The sequence below is a fragment of the Haliotis rubra genome, unplaced genomic scaffold, assembly GCF_003918875.1.
Source record: "Haliotis rubra isolate DU_JTF1 unplaced genomic scaffold, ASM391887v1 Scf1050, whole genome shotgun sequence".
In the NCBI taxonomy this organism is placed as follows: Eukaryota; Metazoa; Mollusca; class Gastropoda; order Lepetellida; family Haliotidae; genus Haliotis; species Haliotis rubra.
Genome location: NW_025764949.1, coordinates 284,901 through 299,448, shown reverse-complemented (window position 1 = coordinate 299,448; position 14,548 = coordinate 284,901). Strand labels below are relative to the sequence as shown.

At 40.1% G+C, this 14,548-nt stretch overlaps 1 protein-coding gene across 1 annotated transcript; it reads left to right on the top strand.

Annotated features, from left to right (window-relative positions):
• Nucleotides 1-4,153: 4,153 nt before the first annotated feature.
• On the top strand, nt 4,154-10,194 carry LOC124276514 (beta-mannosidase-like). The gene is made up of 4 exons (XM_046712146.1): nt 4,154-4,338; nt 6,908-7,054; nt 9,148-9,386; nt 10,180-10,194. Exons 1-4 carry the CDS (start codon nt 4,233-4,235, stop codon nt 10,192-10,194), a joined length of 507 nt encoding a protein of 168 aa, XP_046568102.1. The 5' UTR covers nt 4,154-4,232.
• The last annotated feature ends 4,354 nt before the right edge of the window (nt 10,195-14,548 follow it).

Genomic DNA, 14,548 nt, shown 5'->3' with positions numbered 1-14,548 from the left:
AAAAATTTTTATGAGGCTAATTTTAATTTTAATTTTTAAAATAACTGTAAAATTAGAATAAGGTTTCACTTTTAGATGTTCTAATGGAGACCTAATTATCTGTTTTTGATTTTCCAGCAATGCTCCTGAAAGAAATGACAGATCCTGCAAGTCCAGGTTCATGTGATGAATTAACTACCATTCCTGAATCACCAACCACATCACAGACATGGACTGAACCACAACCAGATCTTCAACATTTGAGGTTCGAGTGCGAGTACTGTGACAAGGTGCTAGCAACAAAGATGGGAATGAAAATGCACACCCGGCAACATACAAAAGAGTTTCCTTATGCATGTAGCCAATGTAGTAAAGGGTTTAATACGCGAGTCCTCCTCAAAGCGCACCTGGCCAAGCATCAAGGAAAGCCGTATGCAACTTGCAAACTTTGCGGAAAAGCTTTAGCAAGTCCATCGGCACTCAAGCGGCACCATGCCTTACATGAAGGCACAACTTTGAAATGTGAATATTGTGAAAAAACATTTCACACCAAGGATTCACATTCAAAACATCAGATTTCTCATCAAACGAAAACAGAAAGGTGTCAGCTATGTGGAAAATACTTTCATGAAAAAACAATTAATAAGCACATGCGTGAAATTCATGGCGAGAAAAAACACCAGTGCGAGTTATGTCCTTATGCCACAAACAGAAAGGCCGACTTAATGAGGCATGGTGTGATGCACAAACCCACCAAGATTGAAATCTGTTCTTCTTGTGGCAAGGACTTTAAGTGGGAGACCTCCAGAAGGAGGCATGAGGAGGTCTGCCAAGGGCCAAAGGAGGACGAAGATTTCGATATTGTTGAAATAGACCCAGACCTTTTAATCCAATGCAGTGCAGCAAAAAAATAGTATATTTAAACATTTTCTCCAGTGACTGTGATGTGTAAATATGTTCCTGTGATCATCCAGAGAGAGACTGTGATGTGTAAATATGTTCCTGTGATCATCCAGAGAGAGACTGTGATGTGTAAATATGTTCTTGTGATCATCCAGAGAGAGACTGTGATGTGTAAATATGTTCTTGTGATCATCCAGAGAGAGACTGTGATGTGTAAATATGTTCCTGTGATCATCCAGAGAGAGAGACTGTGATGTGTAAATATGGGAAAGTGGAACGTACAGTCGAGAAGTATATTATCTTACGGCGTGAAAGAATAGCTTACCTATGAAGTCTTGATGCGTTCCAGACACAATATCTCTGTGAATAATAAACTAACAGTGAACGCTTTAGGAAACCAGCAGGAGTGAGAGCAGCTAAAACACTGCTGGCCAAACCGGTTGCAGAGATGAGTGAGTGAGTTTGTTTTACGCCGCACTCAGCAATATTAACGCTATATGACGGCGGTCTGTATGTAATCAAGTCTGGACCAGACCATCCAGCGATCAACAACATGAGCATCGATCTACGCAATTGGGAACCGATGACGTGTCAACCAAGTCAGCGAGCCTGACCACCCGATCCCGTTGTTCGCCTCTTACGACAAGCATGGGTTGCTGAAGACCAATTCTAACCCGGATCTTCACGGGTTTGCAGAGAGACCTATCCCAAATACATTGACATTTCTAAAAACATCTTACACCAATATCATATTTAATGTAATGGGCTGTTATTATGACAACAGTCTTAGTCTTTGTTTTCCTCGTTCTAAATGGATGACGTAATACTATATATGCCCTTCCCAGACTGTATATATGTTTAGCTGACCATACGAGGGAAAGGTACATGTTCCTTGTTTCCTTCCTATCAGTTATTGCCTTCTGTACAAACACGAAAAGAATATGTACCTACATAATACCTTTCAGATTAAAATTAAACTTTGTTATTCCAGTCACTTGAAATCCATTGCGGGGCGCTGGGGTAACCTGGTGGTTAAAGCGTTGGCTCGTCACGCCGAAGACCCGGGTTCGAATCCCCACATGGGTAAAATGTGTGAAGCCAATTTCTGATGTCCCCCGCCGTGATGTTCCTGGAATATTGCTAAAAGCGGCGTAAAACCAAAACTCAGTCAGTCAGTGAAATCCATTGCATCACATTACATTCACAAACTTCATTGGAATTGGGGGAAAATTCCTCAGTTATCTCCCTTACCACCTCACCAACAGATAACGCCAATCATTACGGTCCTAAGCGTGTAGGTAAGTGTATTGAGATGCTGCAATAGAGGTGGTTTAAGTCAAATCTGGCTGAAATCTTGCTATATTCTTACCCAGAATCTTCACGTGATATTTATACTGATACATATGACTGCGAAAGTATTGCTTTAAACCCAAACATGATCGTCTAGGCCTCAGTCTCTTTATAACTTAACAATAAGGCTGGCGGTTTACATCACGAGCAACGGTCCGAAAAACATCATCTTGGTGGCACACAGCAAAGTCAGACATTGTGACCACCAAATACTCCAGTCAGCTCAAACACGTAAAGGAAGCAGGGACATTTTATGACCAAACGTCCATTGGGTCGAACATCAGATAACTTTCTTTCTGTATTGTAATATAAATGACTTGATGTGCTGAGGCATTGACTGAAAATTAAAGACACGTACTGTTTTGTTGACAATACACACTGAAAAGTGAGTGAGTTTAGTTTTACGTCGCTTTTAGCAATATTCCGGCAATATCACGGCAGGGGACACCAGAAATGGGCTTCACACATTGTACCCATACGGGGAATCGAACCCGGGTCTTGGGCGCGACGAGCGAACGCTTTAACCACCAGGCTACACCCCTGCCCCCTGAAAAGACAAAACACGCGGAAACAATAACTCCCCACAGATGTTTACACATCTAGATTTTCTACCCGTTTAATATTTCAAAAGAATCATAATTCCAACTGAAAAACACTATGTTCTTAGTCAACGCTATGTTCTTTAGTTCGTGAGTTCGCATCCTAGATTCATATCTAGGTTGCCATGATATCGCTGGAGTATTGTTGAATGCGTCGTGAAACAAATACACGCCTTTTTAGAGCTCCGTCTAAATCTCGGGATCCAAGTAAGGGCTGCAACTCCGTCGGTGCCTTTGATTACAGGGTCCTTCGCTCCCCAAGGAATTCTAAAGGTAGAACCAGTACCAAATGTCACTTCATGTTTACAACATGTAACGCTTGATTGCTGGACAGAGCGCCGGTAAATGTACTTCCATCAACTATGAACATGCCATGGGCGGTGGGGTAGCCTAGTGGTTGAAGCGTTCGCTCGTCAGGCCGAAGACCCGATTCGATTCCCCACTGGATAACACGTGTGAAGCCCATTTCTGGTGTCTCCCGCCGTTATATTGCTGGAATATTCCTGGAATATTGCTAAAATATACTCATTCACTCTCTAACACAGCTGGGACGGTGGGTATAGCCTAGCTAAGTGGTTAAAGCGTTCGCTCGTCACGCTGAAGACCCGGGTTCGATTCCCCACATGGGCACAATGTGTGAAGCCCATTTGTGGTGTCCCCCGCCGTGATATTGCTGGAATATTGCTAAAAGCGGCGTAAAACCATATTCACTCAGTTACTCACTCTAACACAGCTGCTTGGTGGTTCACTGTTGTTTTCCAATAAAAGCTTAAATCTGATAGTCAAATTATGGCTTTATTTGTGTATATGACTTCATAAGTACATGTATAATCATATTTTGTTCTGTCTTATTTGTCATATTAGCAAAACTTTACGTATTCTATATTTCACCTATTCCTTGAACATCGTATCCAAATTGGGTAGATTGATTCTCATGCTGTTGATCACTGGATTGTCTGGTCCAGACTCGATTATTTACAGACCGCCGCCATATAGCTTGAATATTGCTGAGTGCGGGTTAAAAATAAAGTCACTCACTCTATTGATGTAATGTACGCATGTACAAGAAGCAGAGATTTCTGGCTTGAACAGATAATCATTAACCTATGCTAGTACGAGGATGGTTAATGGATCGGGTAGTCAGGCTGTTAGATGCTCATGATATCAGTCACCGAATGATTGTCTTGATTATTTTCAGGTCTTACAAAGCAAAACGATATGCATTAATTGGTTTGTTATGATTGCAAGCGAAAAACTACATTTCAATGAAAAGGTCTTAAACGCCTCTACTTGTATCACTATGAAAGATATTAGAAGATATGTTTGCTTGAAATCATCCTATGTAAATCACGTGACCTGTAGATAAGTCCACCAATCGATTGTCTGCCACATGACAACAAGATGGCGGGGTTTTTCAGCTGCACGTTGGTAGCTGCTCTTGTATCGGTTTCTCGTGCTGGAGTTATTGATCTAACTGGTAACTGGACTCTCCTGAACAATGCTAGAGGTAAGTAGTGAGTGAATGAGTTTAGTTTTACGCCGCTTTTAGCAATATTCCAGAAATGGATTATGGCAATAATGCATCAAATGGCGAGAGTGTATTACCTCACCTGTCAGAAACACAAGCAAAGGCGAGTCGAACCAAAAAAGGCAAAAGACGATGAAACATGCAAGTGGTGAGTGAGTGAGTATAGTTTTACCCCGCCTTTAGCAATATTCCAGCAATATCACGGCGGGGGACAACAGAAATGGGCTTCACACATTGCACCCATGTGGGGAATCGAACCCGGGTTTTCGGCGTGACGAGCGAACTTTTTAACCACTAGGCTACCACACAGCCCCCGCAAACATAAACATATGATACAAGAGACATTAAGGCATTGCATCGACAACATTTTGGCCTTCGAAAAGTAGACTGAAGGCTTGTCGTGCTGATAGACATAAAATGGAAAGTTGATGTGGAAATGTTTAACTATCCCACTTGGAATACAGTTTTTGTGCGCATATTTCACTCTCTGGCTCTGTGTGCGTGGATAATTAATTCTAAACAATGTATTTCTGAAACAATAAACATTCCCAAAGATACATTTGTCTAAAAATCATTTCTGGAAAGCCAGATCAAGAGAAGGAGTTTAGTCATAATATATTAACCTTATGTGACCCTGACCCTACGACCTACTTAAGATAACAGATGTGTAGCAGGTTATCCTTATCACGTTATCATATGACCAAGACATATCACTGCTTTGTCTGACCACAGCCAGAGATAAGTGTGTAGATCTGTAGCAGGTTAGCAATACAGTAATGTTTGTATCATTCAGTTTGAGAACGTTTATCCTCAGTTTATTGGAAAGGTTCATCTTCAAAAAGGCAAATTCATAAATGACAGACAGAAAGTGTTTCACCGCTTGCAATTCCTTAGGGAACGTTCAAAATTTATGGCTAGGATGGTGATGATGATTTTAAAAAAGGTGTGTGTGGAAGGGGGGTTGGGGTGTAATCCATTTGGCTCTGGGGAGGTGTGTATGTGTGTGTGTGTGTGTGTGTGCGTGCGCGTGCGTGCGTGTGTGTGCGTGTGTGTGTGTGTGTGAGAGAGTGTGTGTGCGTGTGCGTGTGTGTGTGTGTGTGTGTGTGTGTGTGTGTGTGTGTGTGTGTGTGTGTGTGTGTGTGTGTGTGTGTGTGTGTGTCATCAATTTTGTACGCATGTCCCGGGGGGTCATCAATATTGTACATAGAGATATTTTACATATATGCATAGCAATTATGGGAAGAGGGAGGCTGACAGATTGATGCCGGGGATCACTGACTTTGTCCATAAAATTTAGTGGGGTGGGGTTGGGGGTTTGGGGTTGTCATTCACATTGTACATGGTTCTCCATAAAAATCATCATCACCCCCTAGCTATAAATTATGAGAGGTCCGTTAAGGCCATGGCTGTTTGTACAGTAATCGCTCTTGAAAGATGATTGGTGTATGACGTGAAATTTGTATGTGTTCGATTTTAAGTTTCAAACAAATAAAATGGCTAGAAATAAACAATGACAACTGAGTGATGCAACATGATTGTCAAAATTAAATGTCTACAGTGATTTATCGACCGTCTTGAAAACTGTCAAAATATAAAATGACACTCCATGCACGTGTATGGGGCGAATGCGTTGTGCACGTGCATTCCTTTCGTTGTGTGATTATACAGAACTGCTTTAATATTGCTGAGTGCGGCGTTAAACAACAACCAACAATCAATCAATCAATCAATTAGTTATAACCACAGTAAGGAACAATTTTTCCCTGCCTGGAGCTCAGAGCTGTTGTCTACAAACACAACTGACTGAGAAATCAGAGACACTACAACAATCACAATCGTTTATAAACCCAGAAAGATTTTGAGATTTGTCATTTAGAATGTCATTTAGTCAAGGAATGCAGATACGAATGTTCTCATATCTGTATTTCATATTTATCACCTGACAGTAAAATCCATCAGATGAACTGGATTACATTTCATGTGACCAATCTTACACATATTGAGATTCTACCATTGTAACTTGCTGGAATATGGTCACGCCGAACACACGGGTTCGAATCCCCACATGGGTACAATGTGTGAAGCCCATTTCTGGTGTCCCCCGCCGTGATGTTGCTGGAATATTGCTAAAAGCGGCGTAAAACAAAACTCAGTCAGTCAGTCAGTCTTGGAATATGAATGGTCAGGATGTAATTTGGTTTCGGATGGGAGGCAAAACAAACACAGCACTATAAAAAATAGATTTTAAAATATACGCTTCAAACCCATTCCATTATCATAATAAATCACTGCTGAACTGTCCACTGTACGATTCCGACTATATCATTAACTTGCCTATAACTCACTACTGAATCAAATGCTGATGAGTGTCACCACCACCAGCGGTGATTTCCGTCACAAACTTCACAAACTATTCACTCTAAAACGCGCTTGCATATTGTTTCTCACATTTTCATTTAATGTTAAATCGAATATATTTCTTGTAACCTAACTGTTTTCGAGACGTTGATGTCCCTGTGTTGTAAAAATATTATGGCGTTTGTTGCAGGTGTGAAGATTCCAGCCAGTGTCCCAGGCAGCATGTACACAGCCCTGTACTACAACAAGCTCATCCCAGATCCTCTCTACCGAGACAACGACGTTAAGCTACGATGGATTGGACGAGAAGACTGGACGTACACACGCACCTTTCAGTGTAAGATCACAGCTAAACAAGAGCCACTAATTACCTGTTTATAAGAACAATCGAGTCAATATAACATACTAATACTGCAAGTGCAAACAAAGCTAACGCATATCTCCTGTGTAAGCAACAGAGTTCTTATGTCCAACCGTGTTCAGTAATGTCATGACATAATAATTAGATCCTAACATCCCGTAAGATGAGATGAGGTGAAATTGGGTTTAACGTCGTGCTTGAGAATATTTCGCTCATATGACGACGTGCATGCGTGTGTATGTGTATGTTCGGCTGCTTGTACTAGCCCAGACTGAAGCTGGTTTTATAGTGCTAGCCCACTGAGATACCATGCCGCGGTGAAGCATGAATACCCCACTCAGACACAGTATACTGACTCCGAGCCGACCAGTCCGTGGTGTACCCATTAATGCCGATCGCCAGGCAGGGACCAACAAGTACCATATTTTAACGTCTTTTGGTATGACCCGGTCGGGGATCGAACCTGCGACCTTCCGCTCTTCGGGCGGACGCTCTAACCACTACACCACGGAGGCGGTCACACATCCCGTAAGGGTATTACTGCATGAGTTATATTGAGGTCATTACTACATCTAATTATAAGGTCATTCCTTTATTCCATGAGTTGTTGTGGCTCATTTGTGACGTCATTCCGACTTTACGTCACAATATGATTTGAATGACGTCACCACTGTTGACAACGCAACAATACAATGGTGTGTGCGATGTTTGTAGTTATCATCCAAAACTGTGTTCCACAGGAGATATCGCTTGTGTGAGATCAAACGATATCTCCTAGGAGATATCGTTTTGACAGTAGATTTGTACAATGCTCTGACAATGTTATGACCTCATGAGCATGATGACGTCACAATGCTATGACATCGCTGCACTGCAAGTCTAATGACAGAACGGTGGTCAGAGATGTACTTTTTTCAATGAAAACTAATGAAGAGTGATTTTGGATGATAAATAGAATCTCACCCTCGTGTGTTCTGATATCAAATATATCAACAACTCGTTGATAAAAGTTAAAACATCCTCGGCCAGCCTCGGATATTTGTAACTTTATCAACTCGTGTTGATATATTTGATATCAAAAGACACTCGGGTGAGATTCTCTATGTATTAATACGCGGCGAATAGTCTTGCAATTTCCGGCACCCAACCAGATTAAAGAACAAGGTGACTTTTGGTTTACAGTGTATGAGGTCATTGTTACATCTCATGTATGAGGTCATTGTTACATCTAATGTATGAGGTCATTGTTACATCTCATGTATGAGGTCATTGGTTCATCTCCTGTATGAGGTCATTGTTACATTTCCTGTATGAGGTCATTGTTACATCTCATGTATGAGGTCATTGTTACATCTTATGTATGAGGTCATTGTTACATCTCATGGATGAGGTCATTGTTGCATCTAATGTATGAGGTCATTGTTAATCTAATGTATGAGGTCATTGTTAATCTAATGTATGAGGTTATTGTTACATCTCATGTATGAGGTTATTGTTACATCTAATGTATGAGGTCATTGTTAATCTAATGCATGAGGTCATTGTTAATCTAATGTATGAGGTTATTGTTACATCTAATGTATGAGGTTATTGTTACATCTAATGTTTGAGGTCATTGTTAATCTAATGTATGAGGTCATTGTTACATCTCATGTATGTGATCATTGTTAATCTAATGTATGAGGTCATTGTTACATCTCATGTATGAGGTCATTGTTACATCTAATGTATGTGATCATTGTTAATCTAATGTATGAGGTCATTGTTAATCTAATGTATGAGGTCATTGTTACATCTCATGTATGAGGTCATTGTTAATCTAATGTATGAGGTCATTGTTACATCTCATGTATGAGGTCATTGTTACATCTAATGTATGTGATCATTGTTAATCTAATGTATGAGGTCATTGTTAATCTAATGTATGAGGTCATTGTTGCATCTAATGTATGAGGTCATTGTTACATCTAATGTATGACGACATTGTTACATCTCATTTATGAGGTCATTGTTAATCTTATGTATGAGGTCATTGTTACATCTAATGTATGTGGTCATGTGGTTTGTAGTGGGTTCAGATGAACTGGCTGCCTCTGCCCTGCGTCTTGTCTGTGACGGCCTGGACACCATCTCAACCGTCTACATCAACGATCAGAAAGTCGGGACATCAGAGAACATGTTTGTCCAGTATGTGTACGACATCAAAACTGTCGCCAAGGTACAAATGTGTGTCACATATGTCAATAAACTTGTCAAAAAGATATTTACTAATATTATCTTACCTACTAAGGGGCCCGTGAAGATCCGGGTTAGTATTGGTCTTGGCAACCCATGCTTGTCGTAAGAGGCGAATAACGGGATCGGGTGGTCAGGCTCGCTGACTTGCTTGACACATGTCATCGCATCCCAGTTGCGTAGATCGATGCTCATGCTGTTGATCACTGTATTGTTTGGTTCAGACTCGATTATTTACAGACCGCCGCCATATATGTCTAATATTGCTCAGTGAGGCGTAAAACAACCAACCAACCTACAAGGGTATTCAGTGCTATTCACGCATGACCTGACCTCCATCAAGGTTGAAATAAGGCCCTTTTTGACTCATGTCTTAGAGATAATGAAACTGAGGATCAGTTGGCAATCATGGTCACCTGGTATGGGTATGGATAAACAGGAATACCTGAACCTGTAAGAACCTAAATGTTGTGGCGAGAATGACAGTAGGCTGATACACTCTCTCCAAAGTTTATTTCCATTTTCGTTAATGTTTATCGTTGTTGCATCGTTGTATTACGTACACACGTTGTATGGCTGTATAATACATAGTTGATTGCGAACGGTTCAGAAAAAAACTACAAAAAGTATACAATACAAACCTGAACCTATTAAAGTGTACAAATATTCAAATTCCATATTTTCTAACTTAGCAATTAATTAAATCAAATATGTTTTCTCTAACTCATTTGGACGTATAAGCAAGATAAATTAAAGAAATAACTCACATCTGTGTTTTGCCATAGGTTTTTTTGTAACTGCCTGCTGCTCTCAACATGGAGGCCTTCTGTCTGATTGTGCCCATGTGCCTCTGATCATGTGATCAGATTGCCAGGATGTGAATTTTCTTTCAAATTTGCAAACGTTTAGGCAGCAACCTGGGATTGAACCTGTAACCTATGTATTTGTGACCTGTAACCTATGTATTTGTGACCTGTAACCTATGTATTTGTGACCTGTAACCTATGTATTTGTGAATGATCAACATACGTGGTTCAAGCCAGAACACTAATTACATGAATTAATACAACTGAAAGTGTGCTGGGCACATTTCCGGAGGCAGGGAGTGTTAAGAAACAGAAATGGGCACAAATAAAAATGACCCATTATTACAATGTCGGTTGTCAGGGATAGGGCTGTGCAATTTTACCGGTAAACCGGTATATACCGGTACAACATCTCGCTATACGATTATCGCGATATGGTTCTGATTCTGCAAAATATTGGGTCATCCAGAGTTAGTCCCCTTTCAATTATCTGCCCTTGACTTCCATGGCAACAATATGCGCTCTAAAAGTGTCAAATATACTTTTATTTCAGCTGGTTTCATGTAACATTTTACAAGTGGAAGTATCTATATAAGTGGCTCCTAAAGAACCAAATATGCTACCAAGTTTTGTGGGTTTAAATGGTTTCATATGTGACAGTTTAGAGGAATTAGTGAGAGTTTGGCCTCAAATTGGTCTGTAAAAAATGTTTTATTTGGCCTTATTAGTAGAGCCTCTGGCTCTGAGGGACCATTTCACAATTCGACAAAAATATTTTATTATTTTTGTTTGTTCATAATGGAACATGTGTTATCAATTTATCATTAGGGGGCTTAAGTCTTATAAATTTTGTAGGACTGTATAATGACATTCTAGTCAAAGATCTTAGAATTGAAGGTTACATGAGTTTTTAAGCTCAAGTAGTCCACCTAAATCATGTTTTTGTTTTATTTTGCAATAGTTCATGTTAACACAGTCATGTTTATATTGGTGTTGAATCTGAATGAATCACTGACAAACGAGGGGCGATCAAAAAGTATGAAGAATCACCAAGAAAACGATTCAAATGCAGTTATTTTTATGTTTTATTTGTCTACATATTATCTGTCAAGCTCAAGCAATTTGGTTTTGCTATGTTCCAGTCTCACGATCCCCATTTTGTTTTACCTTTTATCTTGGTACCCTCAAAAAACGCAAAATCTACAATAAATGCATTAAAAACTTCAGGAAACAAAATATGGAAGAAATATTTTGTGTTTTTTGAGATTGATCGAAGTCCCCTAGAATCACACTTAGATATTAAAGTTCATAATAAAGCAATCTGAAATTTCAATCGCTTGTTAAAGTGACTCCAATCTTCATGTTGACTGAAAGAGCTTGTTTTGGAGACACTACCCATCCCCCTTTCAGATGACGTAATCATAAGGGCATAGCTTATTCTAATGTTTTCACCTATGCAAACATGACGCCAAGGGTTCAAACTAAATAATGAATGGTCACACAAGTGTCAGCTCACAATATATTGTAAACTGTGCCAGCTTGAATGTCTGGACACAATGTTTTTGAAAGATTAAAAATAGCCCCCGACTAAATATAAATCAGGCAATCCAAATCCTTGACTGTTGATCATGACGGGAGATCATCCAATACTATAATGAGCATATTTTATATGACATTATCTGAGGGCATACAATTATCCAAGAGGTACCAAAAGACAAACCGTTTTCATTTTCTGCAATTTTGTTAGAAATATTATACCTCAATGTGTTGTGATGACAAATATCTGCTTAACTACATTAATGACACATGTGAAATTTGGATATGGGTTTGCTACCGATTCCTTCAAAATAGAATGGAATGCTTTTCAAACACTGGACATCGAGAATATAGTTAGGCTACGTACTTTTTGATCGACCCTCGTACCATAACAATAAGTACATCCTGCATGGAAGTGCACTCTGTTGAAGCAAACAACACTGACCATGAAAATCATGTTATACTATTACCTTTATCATTATGTTCACAAAACGTTGGTGCAATACTTCAATTAAATATTCCACATAAAAGCTCTATATCATTTTATTTATCTGTAAACCATTGGCATACAGCCATACACAAGGGGGACGGGGAGCCTGAAAGCATGGTGTAACAGCAACTAAGAAGATGATGTCGCACACACAGAGCTATTACGAATTTACCATGTACGCACTTGGGCAGAAACCTTCCAGTCAATATACATGTATCACAATATATATTGCAATATCTCTGAAGTTATTGCAATATTTCGCAATATGAAAATGAGAGCAATATCCGGCCCTAGTCAGGCATAGCATATTATCTATAACATAGAATACTTTATATGACGCGGACATGTTTGAGTGGCTCATGGTGAAAAATAACGCACCGTTGCCCGAAAAACAGTTCTGGTTTTTAGCCTTATGGCATATTACCCTGAAATGATCCTGTTAATAATATTTGGAGTGAGTGAGTGAGTTTAGTTTTACGCCGCAACATTACAGCTATATGGCGGCGGTCTGTAAATAATCGAGTCTGGACCAAACAATCCAGTGATCATCAGCATGAGCATCGATCTGCGCAATTGGGAACCGATGACATGTGTCAACCAAGTCAGCGAACCTGACCAACAGATCCCGTTAGTCGCCTCTTACGACAAGCACGGGTTACTGAAGGTTCATTCTAACCCGGGACCATCACGGGTCTAATATTTGGAACTCAAACTAGTGACCATTCAGCAGACTGATATTGATGAACGTGGCATAAATCATTCACTCACCTCTGGCTGGTATTATGCGTGTAATATCACGGGGAAAACGATTCTGATGGACCATGCTTGGTGTAACAAATGGTGATCGGGTGGTCATTGGCCAAGTTTGGAGCTTGTGTAGACATTGCGGATGCTGAATATACAATATGATAACGGCAGAGTCCTACCGTGTACAGTTACATTTGCCGACTTTCTCACTGAATTTATGCTATTATCCACCAGGTGGGAGATAACACGATCCGCATTGACTTTGAGTCTGCTGTAAATGTTGCGTCTCAGAGGGCCAATGCTTCTGCCTATGACATCCCCAATGATTGTCCAAACGAGGCACAGAATGGAGAGTGTCATGTTAATATGATCAGAAAAGAGCAGTGTTCCTTCAGCTGGGACTGGGGACCTTCCTTTCCAACACAAGGGATATGGTAAGCTTCAGGAACTGGGGACAATCATTTTCCTATAAGGAATATGGTAACCTTAAGGAACTCGGGGCAGCGTTTTCGTACACATACTGTGTTTTTTTTAGGAAATGGGGACCTTCCTGTATATACATACAAGGTACATGGAACACTGTTTGAGTGAGTGACTGAGTGAGTGAGTTTGATTTTACGCCGCTTTTAGCAATACTAGTATTCCAGCCATATCACGGCGGGGGACACCAGAAATGGGCTTCACACACTGTACCCATGTGGGGAATCGAACCCAGGTTTTCGGCATGACGAACAGACGCTTTAACCACTATGCTAACCCACCGCCCCCCTACACTTTTTGAACTGAGAAGCCCAGGGAGGGATATGGTATAATTAAGTGACTGTGTACCGTCCCTGTCATTCAGGGAATATTGGAATCTTTTGGAACATGGACACGGTGATATGGTAAGCTTTTGGAAATGGGACCATTCCTTCTGAAAATGGTAAGACTATGAAACTGGGGACTTTCCTTCCAAATATGGCAAGGAATACGGTAAGCATTTTTAGCTGGTGCCTATGATTCCGAACAGAGGCAAAATGGTTTGCTTTTGGAACTGGGAAACTTCCTTCCCGACATGCGTATTTGTAAGTGTCAGAATGTTTACAGTACGTTAGGTCTATGGTGTACAGATGTTCAAAGTAACTTTGGTAATAAAAGTTACTGAGAAATTGTTTATCCGAATATTGCCTATCACTTGACATTTGTCGCAGGTGAAATGACTTACAAGCTAAGGACACTAATGTCTGTTGTACCCAGAGACTATACTTACACCTTAAGTTCTTGTTTAAAACGATTTACATATTTATCCCGTTGTATGTTTCGTTTTAATTATGTGAAACGTTTGTTTTTGTTTCACTCTTAAACTAGAATCTGTGAAGCTTTAGACAGCCGCTGTTTGAGAGTGAATGAGTTATAGTAACTGAAAAAGACTATTGAGGAACACAATTTCGGCAATGTCACTTTAACCGCTTGTTACCATTCTGATGAACTCAAATTCAGTGTGTATGTAGGAACAATTATCATATTAACGTTTTTTCGTATTCTTTATATTTTCAGGAAAAATATCTACATTCAAGCTTTCAATACTGCCGTGATTCGTGAACTTTCAGTAGCAACAACAACAGGTATTGTTTGAAAATGAAATTAGTGTTTTGGGGTTAGGGGTATGTGCCTTCG

Excerpts from the sequence above, each read along its gene's own strand:
- LOC124276514 (XM_046712146.1), top strand. The coding sequence starts at position 4,233 with ATGGCGGGGTTTTTCAGCTGCACGTTGGTAGCTGCTCTTGTATCGGTT. Across the intron at positions 4,339-6,907 it reads TCTCCTGAACAATGCTAGAG|GTGTGAAGATTCCAGCCAGT; the intron begins GTAAGTAGTGAG and ends CGTTTGTTGCAG. Across the intron at positions 7,055-9,147 it reads GTACACACGCACCTTTCAGT|TGGGTTCAGATGAACTGGCT; the intron begins GTAAGATCACAG and ends TGTGGTTTGTAG.